The 842-nt window shown below is 69.8% G+C and overlaps 1 protein-coding gene across 1 annotated transcript in view; it reads left to right on the top strand.

Annotated features, from left to right (window-relative positions):
- The window catches only part of ULK1 (unc-51 like autophagy activating kinase 1), a 77,785-nt gene that overhangs the window by 56,560 nt on the left and 20,383 nt on the right, over positions 1–842 (top strand). The window contains exons 9-11 of the mRNA XM_011982235.1: positions 52–153; positions 273–504; positions 580–653. Of these exons, the coding sequence (XP_011837625.1) occupies positions 52–153; positions 273–504; positions 580–653 (408 nt within the window). The remainder of the gene's footprint in view (positions 1–51; positions 154–272; positions 505–579; positions 654–842) is intronic.

Here is an 842-nt window from a genome sequence, read left to right as displayed (position 1 = left end):
CTTAGGTCGGCGTTTGGGGGCCTCACACTGACCCCGCTTCTGGTCCTGCAGGCCCCCGAGGTCATCATGTCCCAGCACTACGACGGGAAGGCGGACCTGTGGAGCATCGGCACCATCGTCTACCAGTGCCTGACGGGGAAGGCGCCCTTCCAGGTAACTCGGCTTGGCCCTGGTCCCCGCTTCGCACCTTCCGCGCAAGTGTCCGCCAGCTGCGGTCAGACGCCCCCCGCGAGCCCTGCCCGCGCCCCACGGGCTCCCTCGGGTCCTGGCAGGGGGCTCACCCCTGGGGGAGCAGACACGGCCCCCAGCCTGAGCCGCCTCTCCCCGCAGCCATGCGCACGCTGAGCGAGGACACCATCAGGCTCTTCCTGCAGCAGATCGCGGGCGCCATGCGGCTTCTGCACAGCAAGGGCATCATCCACCGCGACCTGAAGCCGCAGAACATCCTGCTGTCCAACCCCGCGGGCCGCCGCGCCAACCCCAACAGCATCCGCGTCAAGATCGGTCAGCCGCGGGCGGGCAGGCCCGGCGGGGAGGGGCTCCGGGGCGGGCGCCCGTCCTGACGCGTCTCTCCCGCAGCTGACTTCGGCTTCGCGCGGTACCTCCAGAGCAACATGATGGCGGCCACACTGTGCGGCTCCCCCATGTACATGGTGTGTCTGCCTGGAACGGGCTGTGCCGGGTGGGGCCTTGCTGGGCTTGCTGTTTGGCTGCGGTGTGGCGGGCTCTGCTCCGGTTGGCTGTGGCCCGGCAGGCTCTGCTCTGATTGGCTGGGGTGTGGTGGGCTCTGCTCTGGTTGGCTGTGGCCCGGCGGGCTCTGCTCTGATTGGCTGTGGCCTGGC

Source organism: Mandrillus leucophaeus, unplaced genomic scaffold (assembly GCF_000951045.1).
Source record: "Mandrillus leucophaeus isolate KB7577 unplaced genomic scaffold, Mleu.le_1.0 Scaffold237, whole genome shotgun sequence".
NCBI classification, from domain to species: Eukaryota; Metazoa; Chordata; class Mammalia; order Primates; family Cercopithecidae; genus Mandrillus; species Mandrillus leucophaeus.
This window is presented reverse-complemented; position numbering and strand designations above follow the sequence as displayed.